We start from the raw sequence: 23,771 nt of genomic DNA, 5'->3' as shown, positions 1-23,771 counted from the left end.
AAAATGCTGCCTGAATTGGAAAACGTGCTATTAAAATAGAGGTTGTGAAAAATTGAATGAATAAACACCAGATCAAAGTATATAAAATTGTTAATGGCAAAGATAAATTAGATTGCTGGGATCTTTTTCTCAGTATTGAAATGCTCATAAGACCACAAGGCAATAAGATACAGGAGCAGAATTAGACTGAGCCTCCTCTGTCATTCAATCATGGCTTATTTATTTTCACTTCCAACGCCACTCTCCTGCCTTCTTCCCATAACTTTATACACCCTTACTAATCAAGAATCAGCTAATCTCCCTAATGACTAGGCCCCCAAATCTGTCTGTGATAATGACCTCCACAAATTCACCACCTGCTGGATAAAGAAGTTCCTACTCATCTCTGGTCTGAAATGCTGTCCTAATATCTAATACCCGAGACCATGCATTTAATGTGAAAGGGAGTAAATTCAAAGATATGCAGAGCTGGTATTTTACAGAGAGTAGTGGGTGCACAGAATGAGCTATCAGATGTTGAGATGGCAGCAGATAGAATGGAGGGACGTGGGCTTATGTGCAGACAGAAGATATTTCTTTAATTATCATTGGCTTACTTAGATTAGCACAAGATAGCAGCTGAAGGCCTTTTACTTTCTGCACTTTACTGTTCTGTGGTCAATCTACAATTCACCTAATATGTCAGTTTTACAACACTTGTCCTTTCTGGAAGAAAGCAGGAAGGAAACAGGAGACATAGACTTAAACTTGATGTACAAATCATCTGACTGAGTGGTAAGGGTAGAGTAGATGACCAAGTGCTCACTTCTGCTTTGCTATTCAATGTGAAGAAGACTGATCTATGTGGGCTTCAAACATTCTTCATTATATGACATATCTATGGCCAACTTCAAAATTACCAATAAGATTACCTCCACCATCCTCAGAGGTAGAAAATTATAGAGATTGTTTATCCTCTGAGAAGATATTTCCAGGCATTATGATTTTAAATGACTGCCCCTAACTCAATCCAGTTTTCTTCACTGCCACCCGCAGTCAAATTTTAAATTTCATCTGATAACCAATGCAATTGAAGCAATTAGATCTGATCGAGTAACAAGATAATCAGAGAAAGAAGCACTTTAGCATATCTTCCCTCATGTACTTCTCTGCTTGCACAGACTCAGATTCAATACCTTTCCGACACTAGACATATGTTATCTGGAAGCACCAGTCAAAAACAGACACAAAGCTGAAACTAGATGCTCCGATGCACATATTTTGTGTGGTGAGTGATTGCATTTAGAGGAGCTTTCATTGGCTAAAATAAAACATAAAATGAGGTAGTCTCATACAAGAACATTGAGTAGAATCTCATAATTCAGTGCCCTGTTAACATAGAAACCCAGCATAATACAGGTCCGTCGGCCCATAATGCTGTGCCAAACATATACATACTTTAGAAATTATCTATAGTTAGCCATAGCCCTCTATTTTTCGAAGCTCCACATACTCATCCAGGAGTTTCTTAAAACACGCTATTGTATCTGCCTCCACCACCATTGCTGGCAGCCCATTCCACGCACTCAGCACTCTGTGTAAAAAAAAAAATAAAAAACTTACCCTTGACGTCCCCTTTGTACATACTTCCAAGCACCTTAAAACAGAGTCCTCTCATTTGAGCCAGTTCAGCCCTGGAAAAAAGCCTATAACTACTTACACGATCAATGCCTCTCATCTTTTATACACCTCTATCAGGTTACCTCTCATCCTCCATTACTCCAAGAAAAAAGGCCAAATTCACTCAACCTATTCTCATAAGGCATGCTTCCCAATCCAGGCAACATCCTTTTAAAGCATCTCAACACTCTTTCTATAGTTTCCACATCCTTCTGCAGTGAGGTGACCAGAACTGAGCACAGTACTCCAGGTGGGGTCTGACCAGGGTTCTATACAGCTGTAACATTACCTCTCGGCTCTTGAACTCAATCCCACAGTTGATGAAGGCCAATGCACTGTATGCTTTCTTAACCACAGAGTCAACCTGTGCAGCAGCTTTGAGTGTCCTATGGACACAGACTCCAAGATCCCTCTGATCCTCCACACTGCCAAAAGTCTTACCATTAATACTATATTCTGCCATCATACTTGACCTACCAAAATGAACCACCTCACACTTATCTGGGTTAAACTCCATTTGCCACTTCTCTACCCTATTTTGCATCCTATTGATGCCCTGCTGTAATTTGACAGCCCCTCACACTATCCACAACACCCCCAACCTCTGTGCCATCAGCAAATTTACTAACCCATCCCTCTACTTGCTCATCCAGGTCATTTATAAAAACCAGAAAGAGAAGGGGTCCCAGAACAGATCTCTGAGACACACCAGTGGTCACCAACCTCCATGCAGAATATAACCAGTCTACAACCACTTTTTGCCTTCTGTGGGCAAGCCAATTCTGGATCCACAAAGCAAGGTCCCTTTGGATCCCATGCCTTTTTACTTTCTCAATAGCCATTGAATGGGGTACCTTATTAAATGCCCCACTAAAATCCATGTATACTAGATATAGATAATGTATACATTTCCTGTTCTACCTTCAACAATGTCTTCATTTACATCCTCAAAAAATTCAGTCAGGTTTGTAAGGCACGTCCTGCCTTTGACAAAGCCATGCTGACTATTCCTAATCATATTATGCCTCTTCAAATATTCATAAATCCTGCCTCTCAGGATCTTCTCCATCAACTTACCAACCACTCAAGTAAGACTCACTAGTCTATAATTTCCTGGGCTATTTCTACTCCCTTTCTTGAATAAGGGAGCAACATCTGCAACACTCCAATCCTCTTGAAACTCTCTTGTCCACATTGATGATGCAAAAATCATTGCTAGAAGCTCAGCAATCTCCTCCCTCACCTCCAATAGTAGCTTGGGGTATATCTTGTCTGGTCCGGGTGACTTATCCACCTTGATTCTTTCCAAAAGCTCCAGCACATCCTCTTTTGTATTATCTACATTCACAAGCTTTTCAGTCTGCTGTAAGTCATCTCTACAATTTCCATAGTCTGTACTGAAGCAAAGAATTCATTAAGTACCTCCGCTATCTCCTCCCGTTTTATACACACTTTTCCACTGTCACACTTGATTGGTCCTATTCTCTCATGTCCTATCCTCTTGCTCTTCACATACTTGTAGAACGCCTTGGGGGTTTCCTAAATCCTGCTTGCCAAGGCATCTCATGGCCCTTCTGGCTCTCCTAATTTCTTTCTTGAGCTCCTTCCTGCTAACCTTACAATTTTCTAGATGTCTATCATTACATAGTTTTTTGAACCTTTTGTAAGCTTTTCTTTTCTTTTTGACTGGATTTTCAACAGCCTTTGTACACCATGGTTCCTGTACCCTACCTACTTTCCCTGTCTCATTGGAACCTACCTGCAGAACACCATGGAAATATCCCCTGAACATTTGCCACATTTCTGCCGTACATTTCCCTGAGAACATCTGTTCAAAATTTATGCTTCCATATTCCTGCCTGCTAGCTTCATAGCTCCCCTTACTCCAATTAAAGATGCGGAGAGAAGATGCGAATAGAGAGAGTTGGTGGACCTCGGAAGGAGTGGACTTGGAGGGAGGGTCTGAAGGTTAGCGATGATCGTAGGAGATCGATGGTGGATGAATGGCCTTATCCGTGAGCTCCAATGCTGTGCATGAGACTGTTTCATAACCCTTTTTCTTTTTGTTTTCTTTACTAACCATATAGTCAAATTAAGAGTTATAAAGCTTAATCATTTAATCGCATAATGTGTACTGTTTGTTATTTCATGACACTGATTTGTAAAAGGAGACACATCATGCAGCATCCATCCAAATGAGATTCTTAAGTTTGGCCAGGCCTGGGTGGGGCTATTATCCCCTATATTAAACTGCCAGCCGAAGTGAGAGTTACATAGGCTTATCTACATATTGATTAGAAAACCTTCCTGAACACATCTAACAAACTCTACCCTATCTAAACCCCTTGCTCTAGGGAGATGCCAATTAATATTGAGGAAATTAAAATTGCCCTCTGTGACAATCCTGTTATTATTGCATCTGTCCAGGATCTGTCTCCCTATCTGCTCCTCGATGCCCCTGTTACTTTTGGGTGGTCTATAAGAAACACCCAGTAGAGACACTGTTCCTAACTTCCACCCACAGAGACTCGGTAGACAATCCCTCCATGACTTCCTACTTTTCTGCAGCTGTGACACTATCTCTGATCAGCAGTACCACGCCACCATCTCTCTTGCCTCCTTCCCTGTCCTTTCTGAAACATCTAAAGCCTGACACTCTAAGTAGCCATTCCTGCCTCTGAGCCATTCAAGTCTCTGTAATGGCCACAATATCATAGTTCCAAATACTGATCCAGGCTCTAAGTTCATCTGCTTTTTTTCATGATAAAATAGACACATCTCACACCATCAGTCTGAGCATATCTCTTCTCTATCACCTGTCTATCCTTCCTCTCACACTGTGTACAAACTTGCTCGATTTCTGAGCCTACCATCCCTTCCTCCATCTCTTCAATTGGGTTCCCACCCCCCAGTGATTCTAGTTCAAACTCTTCCCAATAGCCTTAGGAAACCTTCCTCCCAGGATATTGGTCCCCCTCGGATTTAAGTGCAGTTTGTCCTTTTTGTACAGGTCATGCCTGCCCCAAAAGAGATCCCAAAGATTCATAATCTCTGCCCCCTGCTCCAATTCCTCATCCATGCATTTATCCTCCGCCTCACTCTATTCCTACACTCCCCATCACGTGGCACAGGCAGTAATCCCGAGATTACTACCTTTGCAGTCCTGCTTCTCAACTTCCTGTAGTCCTTTTTCAGGACCTCCTCGCTTTTCCTGCCTATGCCATTGATACCAATATGTACCATGATCTCTGGCTGTTCCCTCTTCAGGATAGTGTGGACACAATCAGAAACATCCCAATCCCTGGCACCTGGGAGTCAAACGACCATCCGTGTTTCTTTCCTGCATCCACAGAGTCGCCTGTCTGACCCGCTAACTATAGAGTCCCCTATCACTACTGCCACCCTCTTTCTTTCCCTACCCTTCTGAGCCACAGAGCCTGGTTCTCTGCCAGAGGCATAGCCACTGTTGCTTCCCCCAGGTGGGTTGTTCTCCCCCCCCCCAACATTATGCAAACTGGAGAACTTACTGTTAAGGGGGACAGCCACAGGGATACTCTCTAGTATCTGATTTTGCCCTTCCCTCTCTTGACTGTTACCAACTCATTTGTATCCCGAGGTAATGTTCTTGGTAATTTGGTCTTGAAGCCCGACAGAATAGCATGGCATTGCCACAGAGAACTGGGTTGAAAGAACAAGTAGTGAATGGATCAGTAGAAATAATTGCAGACAGTTGCTGTCATTGCACTCAAGGACCAAGGGCCAAGGTTAGGATACTACCTGTTCTCCAACAGCCTGAAGTAGCAACTGCGCATGTTCATGGGACAGGAGCTCAGTGAATATTGCATCTCTTTTTACAGATTCTATTCTGCTCTTCCATTGTGCTTACTGTGAACAAGTAGCATCACTTTCTGCATGTAGCTTTGCCCCTCCAGATGTAATTGATTACAAGACAGCAAAAGAAAATGCAGTTACATACAACACAAAAACAAGAACAATGCAACACAGTAATGTTCTTCAGCTCATGATGTTGTAAACCTACTCCACAAAAAATCTTACTTTCCTTTCTACATAGCCCAGGTGATGGTGCAAGGGGCATGGGTTCAGATTTATGGATGATTCAATCTCTTCTGGGAAAGATAAAGGGATGGGTTACTCCTAAACCAAAGGATGCCCAATATCCTTGCAGGCAGGTTTTCTGGAGCAGTTTATGAGGGTTGAAACCAATTTGGCATGGAATGGGAACCGGAGTGATGGTGCTGAGGATGAGGTAGTTGGTTTACAAAGGCAGTGTGTAGTGACTCTGTGAGCAAGGAGAGGCTGATGATAGGGAAAATTTGCAGTCAACAGGATGAGTTGCAATGCAAAAGACCTACAAAATTGAAATGGGTTAATACAGGACTGAAGGTGTTATATTTGAATTTGCTCTATATGAACAAGGTAGATGAACTTGTAGCACAGCTACTGATTGGCAAGTATGACATTATGGTCAACACTGAATCATGGCTGAAAGAAGATTTCAGCTGAGACCTTAATGTTCAAGAATACATATTGTATTGAAAGAACAGGCAGGAAAGCAGGAAAGATTATGTTGATAAAAATGAAATAAAATCATTAGAAAGAGGTGACGTAGGGTTGGAAGGTGTTAAATCCTTGTTGATAGTCCTAACAAACTGCAAGGGTAAAAGGACCCTGATGGGAGGTATCTGCAGACCACCAAATAGCAGTAAATATGTTGTCTACAACTTACAATGCGAAATAGAAATGCATGCCAAAAGGGCATCGTTATATGGTTATGCAGGATTTCATGTGCAGGTAGATTGGGAAAGTCAGGTTGGTGCTGGATCCCAAGAGGGAGAATTTCTAGAATGCCAATGAGATGGCTTTTTAGAGAAGCTCATGGTTGAGGACACTAAGGGATCAGCTGCTCTGGATTGGGTGTGGTGTAATGAACCGGAGTTATTTGAAGAGCTTAAAGTAAAGGAATTAAAGAGGATACCAAAAGTTTCTTCAGATTCACGAAGTGTGAAAAAAGCGGTCAGAGTTGATATCAGACCACTGGAAAATGATGCTGGGAACAAGGAAATAGTGGCAAAGGATTATAGGGAGCTTGTTAAAATCTGCACTCAGCCAAGCAGCAGTGCGTCATTCCTCTTCCTTTCCTTTGTAAGGCCGTTCCACAAGGCCCCCAACCGAAAAATAACCGTAGCTGTGAAACAGACGACGCCGGGCCTCTGTTTATAAGCACACCTGCTTTAGAAGTATTGAGTGGGTTTCAATGAGACCTATGCCTGCAGCCCCAATATTTCTGAACATCACCGTGTGTAGACCCAGAGACATCAACGAACATCATTACATGTGCCGTCTTTACCGCCCAACCTGAAAGTTACACTTGAGGAAAACATTACACAGGGGAAAGAACTTCGTTGAATGAAACACTATTGCGAAGCAATTCCCTTCTCCTCCTTAATGGCCTCAGCAGCCTGCACTATGTAAGTACCATCACTAACAAAACACAGGAAGCCTAAGTGCTATCGAAAGGAAAATTTTACCTGAAGATATTTTCGAAGGATCTTTAGTAGTCTGAGAAACTCCTTCACCTACAGAAGAAAAATGTCATGGTCTGGTCCGTTGACTCCTTATTTTCTTTTAATCCCCTTTCCCCGTGTTCTACCGGGCTTCTTGATTAAGGCACCTGATTCTCATCTGAACCAGTAGCATAAAAACTCCAGCTGACATCTACTCAGGGCTGGAGTGTCACCTGAGCCAGTGTGGTAACGCACGTTCTGGGCCGCCGACAATGGTAGATTTTAAAGTTGCTTTGGAAATTCTGTCTCTTCGTATCCAGCTGAGTATTGCCGGCCATTTGCCACTACTGCGAGTCAAAATACGAACAGTCTGCAATTGTTTGGTTTTGTCGTTTCGGGTCCAGATGAGTTTTGCCTGCCGTTTGCTGCTTCATGAGCTACTCCGTATCAAGATAAGAATTATCTCCGTTGTTTGGTTTTCTCGTTTCGTGTCTGGCTAAGTATTGCCAGCCGTTTGCATCTTCAGGTGCTACTTCGTGACAAGATAAGAATGGCCTGCTGTTTCTCTGCACCATTCTGTGTCGAGATAAGGATTGCCAACCATTTACCTTTCCAGTTAATGCTCCATGGCAAGAGGAGTGTTGCCTGCCGCCTGTCTCCAGCTAGAAGTCCAGCTCCACCAATGCCCGAGGTCAAAAACAGTTTGGCCTTCCTACTGGTCCTCTGTTCACCAGCGCTGTTTGCCTGTATTTATGCTGACTCTCAACCACTGAGTGTTTTATACTTCATGTTACGTTCCCACGCCGGATGCCTATGTTAATTTCCCCCCATGTTAATAGGAGTAGGGCATTCTGCCCTCTGTTCTTTCCCAGACACGATCATTCCCTGGTCCAACTCCCTCCTCTGCCTAAGTCCCGCCACTAAGCGTCAGTCTTGCTGTAGTGACCTGAGTACGATCCCCGGTTCAGCTTTGCTCACTCCTTGGCTCCCCTCGGCCTACTCCTCTCTAACCGGCCTCCCTTGCAACTATTAATATACACACTTCTTTTAATGCTACCTACATGTCCGTGTCCTGCACTTGGGTTCCATTCCAATGTACTTGTAACAAAAAATAAAAGTAATTGTTATTTTCAAGGCAAAACTACTTATATGAACATTGACGCAAAACACTTCGCCTATCTATTTAAAGTAATGATTAATTCTGGACCTACAGAACGGAGGCACGCTTCATACGTGAGGAATATGCAGCAAATTTTATTGAATCTCAAAAAATATATGAACAAACAAACCATGTTTTGTAACTATGAAGGATAAAATTAATTGTAAGATAAACACGGAGTCGGAAGATGCCTGTCTTAGTTTCACGGTGTTCTTTTTACATTTAACAAGATTCGTACTTATTTGCGACAACCTATATTGGTAACACTGATGTTCTAGGACAATTCCAGAGTTAGTGAACATATCGGCCAACGTAGCTGCTTGGAAACTGCCAGAGTGTTGGGACCAAAATGTCATTGCTTGGTTTGTACAAGCCGAGGCCAAATTCACACTGCGAGCTATCACCTCCGACAACACTAAATATTTCTAGGTGAAAGCGTCACTTAGCAAATCCATGTCTGCGAGAATGGTGAGTCAACTAGAACTCTCGTATGAACATGATAAATACCGATTTACAAACTCTTGGAGTATTGGAGTCTGAGTGCACCAAACAGTCGTTCTCTTGTCCAGCCAAGGTGATATACACCATTGGAGCTATTGGACTATATTCTGACTCTGCTGGGTATCACTATCCTTGTTTTATTTTTAAAGAACTCTTCACACAGCAAGTGTCTAGTCAAGTTAACTCAGCCCTCCCTAATGTACCTGTAAAGAATTACAGGTATGTTGCAAAAATAACCAATGGTTTATTCTCAGCAGTCATTTGTACATCATTCATCCTCCTTTCCCTGCCAGAATAGGTCCAGTCAGTAAGGCCACTAACATAAGGACAGCTGCAAAACAGACATCGCCAGGCCTGGGTACCATTACCGGGTATACCACCTTGGAAGTGCCAAATGTCTGCAGTTTCGACACCACAAGCATAATAGAATATCAGAGGTCTGTGGACACCATGTGGACAGCTTGCGGGGTCATCTACTGTTCATTATCACTCTCTCTTTTCGCACGTGCACACTATCAAGTACAATGGTGAGCTGACGCAGAATGAGACTCCGCTTTGTCATGTACCTTCGCATTGTCTGTCTCAAAAGGCTGGATTTCCAAGTGGCTGCCCATTTCCGTTCAACATCTTATTTCCATTTTGACATGACATTGTGCTTGCATTTTGAGGCCAAACTCAGTTTAGAGGTACATCATTTCCTATTTCGACTGGATTGCCACCAACCTTATAACATGAACATTGACTTCTCCAACTTATTTTAATTCTAAATCCCACCCAGCATCTGCATTTCTCTGGTCTTCCTGGAGCTACATTTGAAATTCAATCTACAATTCAATTCAGATATGAAGACTAGTTGCTGTTGTAATTAATTTGCTTAATTCACTATCTCCAAATTACTCCCCAACAGCCTCTATACCTTCAGCTCTCTAAATTATTTATTGCAAGTGAATAAAATCGAGATACAAGCAAAAAAGAAAAGAACTGCATTTGCGTGGCAACAAATTCCAGAGATTCACGACAACCTGGGTGAAGAAGATCCTCCTCACCTTATTTCTAAACATGTGTCTCTTCATTCTGAGGCTTTTCTTGTGAATTTAAGATTCTTCTACGGCTGGAAAGACTCTCTGCATGTCCAGCCCCTTAAGTATCAGGTGGGTTTCAATGCGATCCATGCCTGCAGCCCCAATACTTCTGAACATCATCGTATATAAGCCCAGGCACATCAACAGACAGCATTACATGTGCCGTCTCTACCACTCTACCTGAAAATTAAACACAATTGCAAAGCAAGTCCCTTCTCCTCCTTAGTGTCCCCAGCAGCCAACTCTATGCAGGTGCAATCACATATAAGAGACATAGAGCATAAATTGTATCAAAACGAACAATTTACCAGTTGTCAAAGTAGATTTATTAGTCTGAGAAGTTATTGCACCTGCATTGTTATTTTCAAGGAAATCTACTAATGTAAAGATTGGCGCAAAACACTTTACTTATTTGTTTAAAGTAATGATTAATTCTGGACCGACAGAGGCGTGCTCCATGCATCAAGATTAAGAGGAACATGTAGGAAATTTTATTGAATCTCAAGGAATCTATGAACAAATCAGTTCTGTTTGTAAGTCCTGAAGCACTCTGAGTCCGTCAGCTGTGTAAGTCTGGGGAAGACAATCTTCCGCCCTACAGAAAGTGTGAGATTATTGCGCAAAACCATACCCTCCAAAGCCCCTGTGGATGTGAGTGATTCATTACCCTGTTACAAATAAGTACCATGAAATAACAGACAGTACACAACAAACCATTAAAAGATTTAGCTTTATAAATCTTCATTTGACTCAAAACTTAGTAAAGAAAGAGCAGAAAAAGAAAAGGGCCCATTTTAATTAAACAATCTAATATGCACACTTTGGAGCTCATGGTATCTCCTTCGCTGAATCTCCTTCGATCTCACACTGTTCTTTGTTGAATCACGGCACTGCTCCCGGTCGAATCCTACGATCTCTTCTGTCCAGCATCTTTTCTCTCCTTCCCCTTAACAATAGTCCTAAGTCCAACCTTAGTATCCCTCACCTGAGAATCCAACCCTTAATCTGGCCATCCTAATTGGATGGCAGACAATTCTCCTATCACTTATCTTATCAAAGTAACCCAAGCAAGCAGCTTGCATGGAAATCGTGGAATTGAACTTAGGAGCTGAGAGGTACTGTTGCAGCTACGTAGGACCCTGGTCAGACCCCACTTGGAGTACTGTGCTCAGTTCTGGTCGCCTCACTACAGGAAGGATGTGGAATCCATAGAAAGGATGCAGAGGAGATTTATGAGGATGTTGCCTTGATTGGGTAGCAATACTTATGAGAATAGGCTGAGTGAACTCAGCCTTTTTTCCTTGGAGTGAAGGAGGATGAGAGGTGACCTGATAGAGATGTATAAGATGGCGAGAGGCATTCATCGTATGGATAGTCAGAGGCTTTCTTCCAGGGCTGAAATGGTTGCCACAAGGGGTTGCAGGTTTAAAGTGCTAAGGAGTAGTTACAGAGGAGATGACAGGGTTAAGTTTTTACTCAGACTGGTGAGTGCGTGGAATGGGCTGCCGGCGATGGTGCTGGATGCAGATATGATAGGGTCCTTTAAGAGTCTTTTAGATAGGTACATGGAGCTTGGTAAAATAGAGAGCTATAGGTAAGCCAAGCAACTTCTAAGGCAGGGACGTGTTCGGCAGAACGTAGTGTGCCGAAGGTCCTGTATTGTGCTCCAGGTATTCTGTGTTTCTATAAACATTGAGCTTGATGATACTGGTTTTAGTTTTGATTTTTTCACGTTTAGCGAGATGCACCCTTCTTTGTTAAAACCTGCATTGGTACCCCTGATGCTGTGGGATGATTCCAGCGGTATTGAACACGTCGGCCATTGTCGTTGCTTTGAAGCTGCAGTGTTTTGGGAGCAAAATGGCATTGCTTGGCTTGTAGAATCTGAGGCCAAATTCACGCTGCAAAATATCACTTCTGACAATACCAAATATTTCTTGGCAACAGCATTGCTAATCAACTCCATGTCTGCAACAATGCTGAGTCAACTAGTACTCCCTTCTAAACATGATGAATACCGATTGCTGAAAACTCACCTATTACAGATTCTTGGACTATTGGAGTCTGAGTGCACCAAACAGTCATACTCCTGTCCATCTGCGGTGAATACACCTTAAGCTATTGGACCATATGCTGTCTCTGCTGGGAATTCACTATGCTTGTTTTATTTTTAAACAACTCTTCATACAGCAAATGCCTAATCAAGTTCATACAGCCCTGCCTAGTGTACCTGTAAGGGATTACAGGTAGCTTGCTAAAATGACGGCTGGTTTACTCTCAGCAGTCATTTGTACATCAATCATTCTCCTTTGCCTTTCTGAATAGTACCTGCCATTAAGGCCACAAAATAAGGACAGCTGCGAAACAGACATCGCCGGGCCTCGGGGTTTACCACGCTTGGAAGTGCTGACCATCTGCAGCTTCAACAGTACCAACAGAATAGGATATCAGAGATCTGTGGACATCATGTGGACAGCTGCCGGGGTCGTCTACTGTCCATCATCATTCTCCACTACAGACACAAAATGTAGGGTCGAGCACCACATTTCCACAACAAGCCTGTCAATGCGCCAAGGACGTCATCTGTTGATAACCATTGTTGCCTCAGAAACAGGCACTGCATGTACAACGTATCAGATCTTCAGATTCGTTAGACCGATTGCGAGAATGTGGCAGATGCACATGTAGCCATTTCATCATGCAGTGAATCGTTTGGGCCTTCTACATGCGGGAACACTCTCCGCTCGCGCATGCTACCAAGTACATCGGTGAGCTGGCGCAAAATGAGACTCCGCTTTGTCGTGTACCTTCGCATTGTCTCTCTCAAAAGGCTGGATTTCCAGGTGGCTGCCCATTTCAGTTCAACATCCTAGTTCCATTTTGACATGATCTTGTGCTGGCATTTTGAGGCCAAACACAGTTTGGAGGTACATCACTTCATATTTCCACTAGATTGCCACCAACTTTTTAAAATGAATATTGACTTCTCCAACTTATTTTACTGCTAAACCCAACCCCACATCTGCATTTCTCAGGTCTTCCTGGAGTAACATTTGAAATTCATTCTACAATTCAATTCAGATATGAAGACTGGTGCTGTTGTAACTAATTTGCTATACTCCCTATCTCCAAATTACGCTCTAATAGCCTGTATACCTTCAACTCTCTTGATGCTATTTATTGCAAGAGATCAATACAACCAAGTTATTGGCAAAAGAAAAAGCATTGCATTTGTGTGGCAACAAATTCCAGAGATTCATGACCACCTGGGTGAAGAAGATCCTCTTCACCTCATTTGTAAACATGTGTGTCTTTCTGAGGCTTTTCTTGCATGTCCAGCCCCTTAAAAATCAGGTGGGTTTCAATGAGACCAATGCCTGCAGTCCGAATTCTTCTGAATATCATTCTATATATGCCCCAACACATCAACAGACATCATTACATGTGCCGTCTTTACCACCCTGAAAGTTAAACTTGAGGAAACCATTGCTCAGCAGAAATAAATTGTTGAATGAAACTCTTGCGAAGCAATTCACTCCTCCTCCTTAATGGCCCCAACAGCCTCCTTTATACAGATGCAATCACTTATAAAAGACGTGAAGCATAAATTGAATCAAGATAAACAATTTACCTGAAGATGTATTCAACGGAAATTCAGTAGTCTGATGAGTATCTGCATCTAGAAAAGAAGAGTAATTGTTATATTCAAGGCAAATCTACTTATGTAAAGATTGGCGCAAGACACTTCGCCAATCTGTTTAAAGTCCAGGATAGCAATCTCAGGATTGCTACCGGTGCTACATGCGGGTTGGTTTAGTAATAGTAAGATAGCGCAGATCAGCACGTGGCTAAAGACAAGGTGCAGGAGGGAGGGCTTCAGAGGGAGCATCCATCGGCTGCAATAGCTGTGAGTCAATGAGAAATCCTACCTGAACATGATAAATTCCAATTGCTGAAAACTCACCTTTTGCAGACTCTTGGACTATTGAAGGCTGATTGCTCCAAAGAGTTGCACTTCCTGTCCAGCCGCAATGATGCTAGACCATTGGAGCTAATGGGCCACATGTGAACACCGCTGGGAAATCACTATCCTTATTTTACTTTTAAAGAACTCTTCATGCAGCAAATGCCTGAACAAGTTCACATAATCCCTCCTTAATGCACTCATGAAGAATTGCAGGGAGCTTGCTAAAATAACTCATAGTTCACTCTCAGCCAGGCATTGCTCCTCATTTACCTGCCACAATAAGCCCAGTTAGTAAGACCCCTAACATAAGGATAGCTGTGAAATGGACATGACTGGGCCTGTTTTTTGGCCACACTTTGAAGTGCTGACCGTCTGGACCTATGCTGCAGCTGTCGTCTACTGTTCATTATCACTATTATTCTCCACCACAGTTACAACCCCACAATTCCACAACTGTCCTGCCAGTCCATTCCTTGATGCATGGACTGGAACCAGAAAAGCTGGCAACTGCGAAAGATGAATTTTCCAACATGGAAAGTCTTGGTATTGTACTTCAGTTGGATTGCCCCTGGGTTTTGGCTGCCCATATGGTCCTTAACTGCCTATGTGGCAATTACTAACCCCTTAACAAGGCCAATTGTTACCAGGTTCCACAGATCCAAGACTCTTTGGCACGCTTAGTCAGAAATTTAATTTTTTCCAACGTCGACTTAGGAGCTAACTTTAGGTGCCTGTATGCTCAGAAGACATTCCCAAATCCGCTGTGAACCCCGTTTGGCCTCTTTGAGTTTCTGCGCAAGATGTTCATGCTGGAAAATGCAGCATAGACTTTCCAGGAGATGATGGACACTTTATTAAATGACTTACACTTTCTTGTTGTCCGGGATGGTGTACTTGTCACCAGAGCATCCAAATCTGAACATATATCTTCTCCCTCGCACATTTTGAGTGTTTAAACCAATGGGGGTGTCATGCTCCCATCTGGCAATTCCCCATCAATTCCCCACTACCTCAGTAATTGGGCCTCAATCCCCTCGTCGTATTTCCAATCATTCCCAGTTCCACTAATTACACACACCTGCCTTCCATCAGTAAATGCAGGATAAAAACTCTGTAATCACAACAAGGAGCTGCTAGTTCGTTGGTCTCGTTTCATGGTTCTTTAGGACTGTCAGTTCTAAGATCCGCATTGTTTTTCTGGAGTCGCTGCGTGAACTTTGTCTCCGTGTAAAGACTCTCCTGAGTACCTATTCCACATTTGCGACTGTGATAACGCTTCTCAACCCTGCCTCCGTGCCTGTGTCCAGCACTTGGGCTCCCCTCACAGTCACGTCTTTGCAACAGGGGGTTGATTATTAACCCTGCTAGTGCCAGTTTGGATTGTCAACCATTGAACTTCTTGGCCAGCAATTGCCCGCAGAAGGTTCGAAACTTCATTCCAACTTCTCCCATGAAAAATAGCTGCTATTATGGATTCCTCACGCTCCGCAATACTAAAAATTGTTATTTACTATTACTGCTTTATGGCAGTCGACCAAGCTACTGACCACGAGATCCAGGTTTACTGACTAACATTCATGTGCCTGCAGTTGGCTGATGTTAAGTTTGGGGAAGCTGGGGTTTTTCTCCTGTGTGATGTCTCAACAAGTTGTCCTCAGCTCATGGTGCCGGCAAACTGGAGGCGGAATGCTTTGACATTATGCATCATGCCAGGCGCCATTGGAACGTTTTGAGGTCCCTGGCCATGTCAATGTGAATCTTGTTGGTCCTCTGCTCCAGTAATACTCCCCACCCCACCGCAGTTTCACGAACCTCATTACCATGGTGGATCGTACCACCAGGCGGCAGTTATCATGCTGCTAGCGTCGATGATGGCCGCAAATGTAGCTCGGGCGTTCATCAGCATGTGGGTTGCTCGGTTTGGCAACTCCTTTGAAACTTCCTTTGTCAGTGACCCCTAATTCATTTCAGACCTCCAGTCTGCAATGACCCAGAATGTCAGCCTTAGCCTATATCACACCACAGCTTATCACTCACAGTCCAATGGCCTATATGAGCGGCTTCACCGCTCCTTAAAGTCTGTTCTGAGGACTTAACTGATATATGGGGTTGTCTGTTGTAGGTCCCGCTAGGAACTCAGAACATCTCCTAAAAAGTAACTGCTGTCGTCTACGGTTGTGTCGCTATGCGAGTAGCCATTATGAGTACCAGACAATTTTATTCCTGACTCCATGACCACCTTGTCAGCCTCTCAACGGCGTTCCATTGTCTTCAGTAAATTCAATTCCTTACACCTTTTCTTACTTCCCATTTTGAGTTTCTGTTGACCTACATTCCGCCTCAGATGTTGTCGTCCACAGGACGCATACCGCTATCTCATTACGATAGCCCATTCCACATTTTGGAATGGAAGGAATAGACTTTATCATAGATAAGAGGGGTAAACCCAAATGTGTTGCGGTAGATCTCCTTAAACCGGCCCACCATGATTTGGAGCATTCCGTTACAACACCGCTGCCATCACGACATGGTCATAAGTGTGTCAACACCTCTGGACGAGCACGAGGTACTTGCTGTTCCTTCCCGCTCATGGAACAGAGGATCCAAGCCAGGCTGTTCATGCTCACAATGCTGGTTTTAGTGAGTTATGAGGGGGCCCGTACTGGGTAATGTAACTGGTGGAATTGTACTTAATTCACAACGGTGACATTGAGCTGAGGTTCACTTAAAGAGGTTGGTCTGACGTGATGATGTATCACGTGAAGTTCGGTTACTGCACTTTTTGTGTTCAGCGCATGGAATACAATAAATGAATTGTTTTAGTTTCTCATAAACTCCTCATGCAGTTTTATTTGCAAAGACCTCCAAACCTACAATGGCACTCTAGAAAAAAGAATGTAATCTTCTGGTTTACATTATTGAGATTTATTTTCATTAATACAATGTTATCTTTTCTCAGTTAATTTCTGACGCCAGCTAATTACATGAACGATACTACAATATTATGTTGACCCTGATATGAAAGCCCTAATGGGATTTCTAATTATGGTAGCATTAACGGAATAACGGTAGCACACAAACTCAGCATAGCTATCAGAACTCTCAAAGATCCAACAGTTCAAATGAAAAGGACAGACGTAATTTTCCAATCCAATGCGGAGACTGAACCTAACACTATGTAGGACATATAGGTAGAAAACTATCCACGAGACGACATGAACATGGGTTAACTGTAAGAAAACACGATCCTCCGACACTTATCTCAGTCCAGAAGATCAGGGGCAGAGATTCGTCCGGGAAACTTCTAGAATCATGGCAGAAGCACAAAACAAGAACTCAAGAGAATTCTGATAAGCTTGGTTCTCAACGAAAGACTCTATTCTCAAACATATTGAACTGGACGCATTTTACGAACCTATGCGTCTACGGGTTCGGAATACACGTTGATTAGGAAGAAGAATCAAAACAGGTCGGTAAGAGTATACATGAGAAATTCTGCAGTTGTGGGAAATCCAAAAGGACTTAGTAGGTCATCAGCACAGATAGAAACGAATACACTGTGGACGTTTTGGGCCAAGACCATTCTTCAAGACTGAAAAGAAAGTGGGGGGGGGGGAGACAGAATAAAAACATTAATGGGGGAGGAAAAGGAGGATAACTAGAAAATGATAGGTGAAGACAGATGGAAAGGTAAAGAGTTAGGGAGGAAAGAATCTCATAGGAGAGCAGAGTGAACCATAGCAGAAAGGGGAAGAGGGGCCGAGTGGGAGATTGGGAGTGATAGGTAGGTGTGAAGAGGCAAGGGGAAAGGACGAAGAGAGAAGAGGGAGGGATTATTTTACCGGAAGGAGAAATCGGTCCTCATGCCATCAGGTTGGAGGCAACCCAGATGGAATATATGGTGTTGTTCCTCGAATCTGAGGGTGACCTCATTGCGGGACAAGGGTGGGTGGCAGGTAATGGACCTATATGTCGGATGGGCAGGGCAATTGGAATAAGAACTAAAATGTCTAGTCACTGGGAAGTTCCGCTTCCGGCGGATGGAGCTCGATGAAACTCTACACCCCCCACCCCTAAATTTACGACTTTCTCACTAATGCAGAGGAGACTGCATCAGGAGCAGCAAACACATCAGATGACTCCAACAGATTCGCAGCGGCAGTTGTCTGTGTTTATGATCTGATATAACCTGATTTTAGTGTCTGAAATTACCCAGTACTGTTATGAAATGGTCTAATTCAGCGGAATAAAATAACAGAAGAATGATACCAGAGGCATTTCATTATTTACAAGTTATTCTGGGTTAGAGCCAAGAAACTGGGCATAGGCTAGTCTGATAATTCAAAACTCACGGAATCGAAGTACAACACCTGAGGGCTGATGATAGGCTCACGGTTATATAGCGGATAGAGCGACCCTATCACAGCTCGGCGCCTACGGAGTTCGTAGTTCTGTTCCAGCGCCATTTAAAGGAGTTTACAGGTCTTCCTGTATCATGCGTGCCTTTTCCCGGTGCTCTGCTTTTCTCCACCATCCAAAGATTTACTGGGCAAGTCATTAAATTGTTTCGTGATTTGGGTGAAGGTTAATCGCCTTTTTAGAGGGTTGCTGGAACGGACTGTCTCAAAAGGCTCTCTCGCTAAATAAAATAATATAAAAAAATATTGACGGTGAAGAGTTTCAGAGGTAGAGCAGCGAGAAATCTGGAGAATCACTTTCGCAAGGAAGACCCCAGGTCCCGGGCTGGGATTAGAAGGGTCAATCATTTGGCCAATAAGGCATCTCCTGTTTCTGTTGTAAGTGGCAGAAGACGTTTTGTGAGAGTGTTGGGACTAAATTAACAGTAGCATTCAGGGAATGTTGACCCAAGACAACATAACTTCCGTAGGTGTCGAATTCATAGAATAAAGTCGAATCAATACGGTTGCGAGTGATTTAAATTAATTCGAGCTTGTTTGGGGGTTTCCCTAACCGAAAGTAGTTGACGAAGGTAGGAGATCAACATTCACTACATTGTCATTTTTCTTTTCCCCATTTCTACTTCATCATCATCTTCAAGCAGTCCGGTATCCGTTCTTGTTTCTTAGCCTTTCTGTATGCAAAAATATATCTAGTTTCGAGTCTTATTTTATGTTATTCTCCTCGTATTGAATCTTTTGTCTGTATGTTTCTAATATGTGTTCAGTTGCCTTTAAAGATTTCAGAATACTCTGGCTTTCCTAACCTTTTCCATATTATCTGGCTTCTCTTTTGTTTTTATAGCTTCACTGAATTCCCTAGTCAGAAATGGCGCCTTATTCTACCCCTAGTTTTCACGTTTTTGCTATCACAGTACTTTTACTGTGCCTCCGGAATTACTCCGATGACACCCTGCCTTTGCTCTTTCATAATCGTCCCTGCTGGGGTCTTCTTCCGTTCAGCTCTGGCCAGTTCTTCCCTCAAGCCTCTGCAGTTACCATTACTACAAAGCAATATAATGTAATCTAATCATTAAACACATTAATTTTCTTGTGGTTTACTACCAACTTACCTTTTCCATTCTATTGGGATATTGAAGATCCCGATGATATCTACAATACTGGCGATTTAGCATATGTTTTAAGTCCCCTGTTGTGTTTTGTACCACACATCCTGACTACAATTTGGAAGCCGATGCATAACCCCATCAGAATCACTTTACAATTTAGGTTCCACAACTCTATCCACAAGGATTAATCATTACCATTAATTGACTTATTTTTATTTACAACAGCGTGAATCCCCACCACCACCTCCGATTCCCTTAGCATTCTTGCCAGTATTTTTAATTGTATGCGAAGGAATTCATGTCCGGGAAGTAATCATTCCAAGTTATTCTTGCTAACCCTGTTTCTACAAACTATATGAAGATTAAGGAGCGGGGCAAAGAAACTGCGGATGAACTTAAGTATTTTGCGTCTCTGTTTACCGTGCAAGACATCCATCAGTACCCCAGATTTTTGAGAGTGCCAGTGGACAGAACTAAGTGTAGTTACAATTTCTGAGGAATAGGTACTTGTGAAGCTAAAAAGTCCAAAGTTAAATAAGTAACCTGGATACGATGAAATAACTCCAGGAGTATCTGAAAATGTTGTGGAGGCTTTAGTGGTGAGCTTTCAACAAATTATGAGCTAGTTATCCTGACAGTGGCTGGGAAGATGTTGGCGTCAATTTCTAAGGATGAGGTTTCGGGGTACTTGGAGGCATGTAATAATATAGTTCAAATTCAGCATGGTTACTCAAGGGGCAATATTGTCTGACACATCGGTTGGAATTCTTTAAGGCAAGATACACAAAGAGGAGCCAGTGGGTCAGAATGTTACTTGGATTTTCAGCAGACCTTTGACAAGGAGCGCATACGAGTCTGCTAAATAAGATAAGACAGACTATTTTCTAAATGGGAAGAACATTCAAAAACCAGAGGTGTGAAGGGACTTGCAACTCGTAGTGTAGAATTTCCTAAAGGTTAATTTACAGTTTGAGTCGGTGGTAAAGAAGAGAAATTGAATGTTAGCATTCATTTCGAGAGGACTAGAATATCAAAACAAAGATACAATGCTGAGGCCTCAAAAAGAGATTGATCAAGATGCACTTGGAGTATTGTGAGCCATTCTGGTCCCTTTTTCTCAGGAAAGTTGTGCTTGTGTTGGAGAGAGCATAGAGGACGTTCATAATAATAATCCAATGAATGTGAAGGTTAACGTGACTGCAATGTGATAGTTTGGGGCCTATACTCGTGGGAGATAAAGAATCAGGAGAATCACACTGAAGTCTGTCTCATGTTGGATGGCCTAACTACTGGATGCAGATTCAATATTTCCTGTAGTGGGGGAGTGTTGGACTAGAGGGCCCAGGTTCAGGGTAGAGGGACATCTACTTAGAACAGAGACGAGAATGAATTTCTTTAGACAGCGATTGCTGAATCCGTGCAATTCATTGTCACAAACAGCAGTGTAGGGCAAATCATTGAGAATATTAAAAGCGGAATTTCATGAGTTCTTGATTAGCCAGGTGACAAGTGTCGCGAGGAGAAGGCAAGACTCTGGGGTTGAGAGGGATAATGAATCGGCCAAAATGGAATGGACCTAATTCTTCTCCTATGTCTCATGACTTTGTGGTCTTTTCAAATGCCGGCTACTCTAAACAATGCCAGGATCAAAACATTCCTGCAATATCTTGGATCTTCACTAATATAAATTGTGGGAATCTGTATGGAGCTCAGTCCCGTGAATGTGGCGTAAATGACCGAAGGAAAACGCTGCTACAGTATTGTTGATATTACATAAAGTAAGGTTGGATCCTATTCAATCATCTGCCCTATTGCCCTCGATAATAATTATCCGTTGTTCAGCGGTCAGATCTTTGCTGAATCACCCACTATTGTGAACCGATTCTCCTCTACTCTCTTTACAACTACTACACACAATTCTTGCAGCCTTTGTAATCTGCTCTATCCGATGGAAAGAAATACAAAAGACATGAATTATGGATTGCTTTTAAAGCTAAGATTTTACCTGAGCTACTCCCTTCTCCAGGTTCTGTAGCGCCAGAATGATCTGTAAAATTTATATATATATATATATAAAAGAGTTATCCATGTAAAGCGAACGTGTTATGTAAATATTAGCATTAAAATCATGTCTCTTTAGATATAAAAGATTGGTTCGGAACGTAGAAGTGGGAATTAGTGTTAGTAAGAAAGAGTAGAATATTGTATCGAATGTGAATACGTATCTGGCATAGGTATTAACCCATTTACTCATCATGCCTCTACCGATCACTGTATTAAATCCGCCCAGTGAATTGGCTGTCAAAGCCGCCGTGGCAAATAATTTCAGATTCACCAACATGTTGGTGAAGAAATTGCTCCTGGTCAGTTTATTCTGAGGCTATACCCTGCGTTCATAGATTCTCCTATACGAACGGAAACGTTCTCGCCACGCCGACCTTATTTAGGCCGTTATGTTTCAGGTAGGCTTCACATGGAGAATCCCAACCTGATTCTTATTAACTTCAAGTAAAGACCGGAGACATCAAACACCCCTCATTTATTAACCCTTTTGTTGCTAGGATAAATCTTTTGAACCTCCATCGGAGACTTTGCACATCATTCCTTGGTTTTGCTGTCAATGGCTTCAGTAGTACATACACAAGTCTCTAGTCCCTTGGAAATCAATGGTAACATTGCATTTCCGCCCGTTACTATCGGCTCAATCTGCTAATTAATGAGCAAATCAGAAAGTATGACTCTCAAGTCCCCGTTAATTTCAGTCTATTTCATTTAGTGTCTCGGCGGCACCTTTATTCTTTTCCGACCAAAGTGTATCACAGCTAACCTCCGTACCGTTTATTTAACCCTCCACATTTTGCCAACTTTCTGAACGTGTGCTAATCCTGCTGAGTTGTTTTCTCAGGGTAACTACCTGTTCTTCTACCTGTCCTCCTATACTCCACGAGGTTAGACACCGTATAATCCTTCATTCAAAACATCAAAGTATAGAGTGAAACTTTGTAGTCCGACCACCGACCCCCGTACATGTCCACTAGACTCCCTCAGCCATAATGAAAATGTGCAACTTATCCTTTTTCTCTGACTACCGGTAATTAGTGGCAGCATGCTAGTATGGTGTCTCAAACTCAATAGGCTCTTTGCCTGTTTAGCAGTCTCGTATTCTGCACTTTAATCAAGGTCTTCTAAGATACAGTTAAATAACATTTATCGACATTTCTTTGACAAACCTTCTTGTTACATACATACTATAAAGAAAACTGCCAGGAAAGAAATCCTCTAACAAAACTGCAGATTGCATCATATTATCTCATATATCCCAGCAGCTTAATCTTAATAATAAACTCAAAAATCTTAGGGACCCACGGAGGTCGCGTTAAACAGCTTATAATGTCTTGTCTTTTGTCTTGCTACTTCTCAAATTTAGGTTCGTCAACTCTATTCATGAGGATTTTACAACATATGGTCCTCTGTCATTCCTTACTATTAAATGATTTATTTTTAATTACAACAGAGAGCACCCACAGCACCACCCCTCCCTCATTCCCTCTGCATCCTTGTTAGTATTTTTATTTGTATGCCAAGGAATTCATGTCCGGGAAGTATTGTTCCAAGTTATTCTTCATAACTTTGTTTGTACAAACTATTGAAAGATTAAGGGACGGGGCAAAGAAATTGCGGACGAGCTTAATAAGTGTTTTGCGTCTGGCTTCAGTGTGTAAGACCAAAGATATAATGCTGAGGCTTCATAAAGAGATTGATCAGGACGCAGTTGGAGTATTGTGAGCCGTTTTGGTCCTATTTTCTAAAAAACTGATGTGCTTGCGTTGGAGAGGGCATAGAGGAGGTTCATAATAATAATCCAATGAATGTGAAGTTTAACGTGACTGGAATGTGATAGTTTGGTGCCTATACTCATAGGAGATAAGAATCAGGGGAATCTCACTAAAGTCTGTCGCACGTTATAAAGCCTAGCTTCTGGATGTAGATACAATATTTCCTGTAGTGGGGGAGTTTTGGACTAGAGGGGCCCGGTGCTGGGTAGCGGAACGTCTATTTATAATGGATACGGGAATGAATTCCTTTCGCCAGAGATTGCCTATTCCCTGCAGTTCACTGCCACAAACGGCAGTGTAGGGCAAATCGTTGAGCATATTAAAAGCGGAATTTCATGGGTTCTTGATAAGCCAGGTGTCAAATGTCACGAGGAGAAGGCAAGACTCTGGGGTTGAGAGTGATAATAAATGGGCTATAAAGGAATTTACCTAATTCTTCTCCTATGTCTCATGGCTTTGAGGTCTTTTCAAATGCCGCCTACTCTAAATCATGCCAGAATCAAACCATTCCTGAA

General features: G+C 42.5%; 1 protein-coding gene across 1 annotated transcript in view; it reads right to left on the bottom strand.

Annotated features, from left to right (window-relative positions):
- Nucleotides 1-23,771, bottom strand: part of LOC132393381 (uncharacterized) — a 94,490-nt gene that overhangs the window by 34,946 nt on the left and 35,773 nt on the right. Inside the window, exons 6-7 of the mRNA XM_059968550.1 lie at nt 21,426-21,467; nt 13,558-13,605 (exon numbers count right to left, since the gene is read on the bottom strand). Of these exons, the coding sequence (XP_059824533.1) occupies nt 13,558-13,605; nt 21,426-21,467 (90 nt within the window). The remainder of the gene's footprint in view (nt 1-13,557; nt 13,606-21,425; nt 21,468-23,771) is intronic.

This window comes from Hypanus sabinus, chromosome 1 (genome assembly GCF_030144855.1).
Source record: "Hypanus sabinus isolate sHypSab1 chromosome 1, sHypSab1.hap1, whole genome shotgun sequence".
NCBI classification, from domain to species: domain Eukaryota; kingdom Metazoa; phylum Chordata; class Chondrichthyes; order Myliobatiformes; family Dasyatidae; genus Hypanus; species Hypanus sabinus.
Note: the sequence above shows the minus strand (reverse complement) of the source record. Positions and strands in the feature narration are given on the sequence as shown.